This window comes from Trichinella spiralis, assembly GCF_000181795.1.
Source record: "Trichinella spiralis strain ISS 195 chromosome Unknown Scfld3490, whole genome shotgun sequence".
Taxonomy (NCBI): Eukaryota; Metazoa; Nematoda; class Enoplea; order Trichinellida; family Trichinellidae; genus Trichinella; species Trichinella spiralis.
Window position 1 is genome coordinate 1 of NW_003530429.1, and position 857 is coordinate 857.

Consider the following 857-nt stretch of genomic DNA (forward strand, 5'->3'; position numbering starts at 1 on the left):
AAATCTTCGCTGATACATTTATCACTGAAAAGCTCGTTGAGTCTGAAAAACCATGTCAAATTCCTCTTTCAACTTGTTTAACCATAAGGAAATTTTTGCAATGAAGCTTTGAACAATGTCATAGTGAGCCATAACATTCGCGTTTGCTCCTTGCAGTTTCAAATCCAGTAAATTCAGTGCTTCAAAAATATCTGCAAGATATGCCAGGCTAAGCTGAAAATGTTCACTTTTGAAAGCTCGACACATTGTGCGTCTTCCTCGTTGCTCCAAAAACTCTGCCACTGCTTCTCTCAGTTCATAAATCCGACCAAGCATGTTTCCTTTTGATAACCAACGAACTTCTGTATGATAGAGAAGTGCCATGTGGTCAGCATTCAAACTTTCACAGAGTGACGCAAATAATCGAGTGTTCAATGCACTGCTTTTCACATAGTTGACAACCTCCGCGGCAAAATTAAGGTCTTCTCTGAGATCATCAGGCAAAGTTTTAGCGACCAAAGCCTGCCGATGAATTACACAGTGCATTGCAAAAATAGATGGGTTTTTTGATTTGACCATCTTCACAAAGCCAGACCGAGAGCCAAGCATTGCGGGTGCACCGTCAGTGCATACACCAACAAGTTTTTCCCACATCAAGCCATTTACTTCAAAAAATTGTGACACGGCTTGGAACACATCAGCTCGTTTCGTTGTAGTTTTCAGTGGTTCAGAAAAAAGTAGTTCTTCTTCAATTGTGTTATTTGCAATGAACCGTGCGTATACAATGAGCTGTGCACAGTTTGCCCTGGTCTGTGGCTCATCACTACTTATAGGAATAAAAAGGAGAACACTTTACCTTTTCAAGAAACTTGCTGTTT

The 857-nt window shown here is 40.5% G+C and overlaps 1 protein-coding gene across 1 annotated transcript; it reads right to left on the reverse strand.

The window, feature by feature from the left end:
• Positions 1-21: 21 nt before the first annotated feature.
• On the reverse strand, positions 22-800 carry Tsp_15084 (zinc finger protein). Its single transcript, XM_003367897.1, has 3 exons — positions 752-800; positions 115-341; positions 22-42 (listed from the first exon to the last, which is right to left on the reverse strand). Exons 1-3 carry the CDS (start codon positions 798-800, stop codon positions 22-24), a joined length of 297 nt encoding a protein of 98 aa, XP_003367945.1.
• Positions 801-857: the final 57 nt, after the last annotated feature.

Excerpts from the sequence above, each read along its gene's own strand:
- Tsp_15084 (XM_003367897.1), bottom strand. The coding sequence starts at position 800 with ATGAGCCACAGACCAGGGCAAACTGTGCACAGCTCATTGTATACGCAC. Across the intron at positions 342-751 it reads CAGCTCATTGTATACGCACG|AAGTTCGTTGGTTATCAAAA; the intron begins GTTCATTGCAAA and ends TCTATCATACAG. Across the intron at positions 43-114 it reads TTATGGCTCACTATGACATT|ACTCAACGAGCTTTTCAGTG; the intron begins GTTCAAAGCTTC and ends ATGGTTTTTCAG.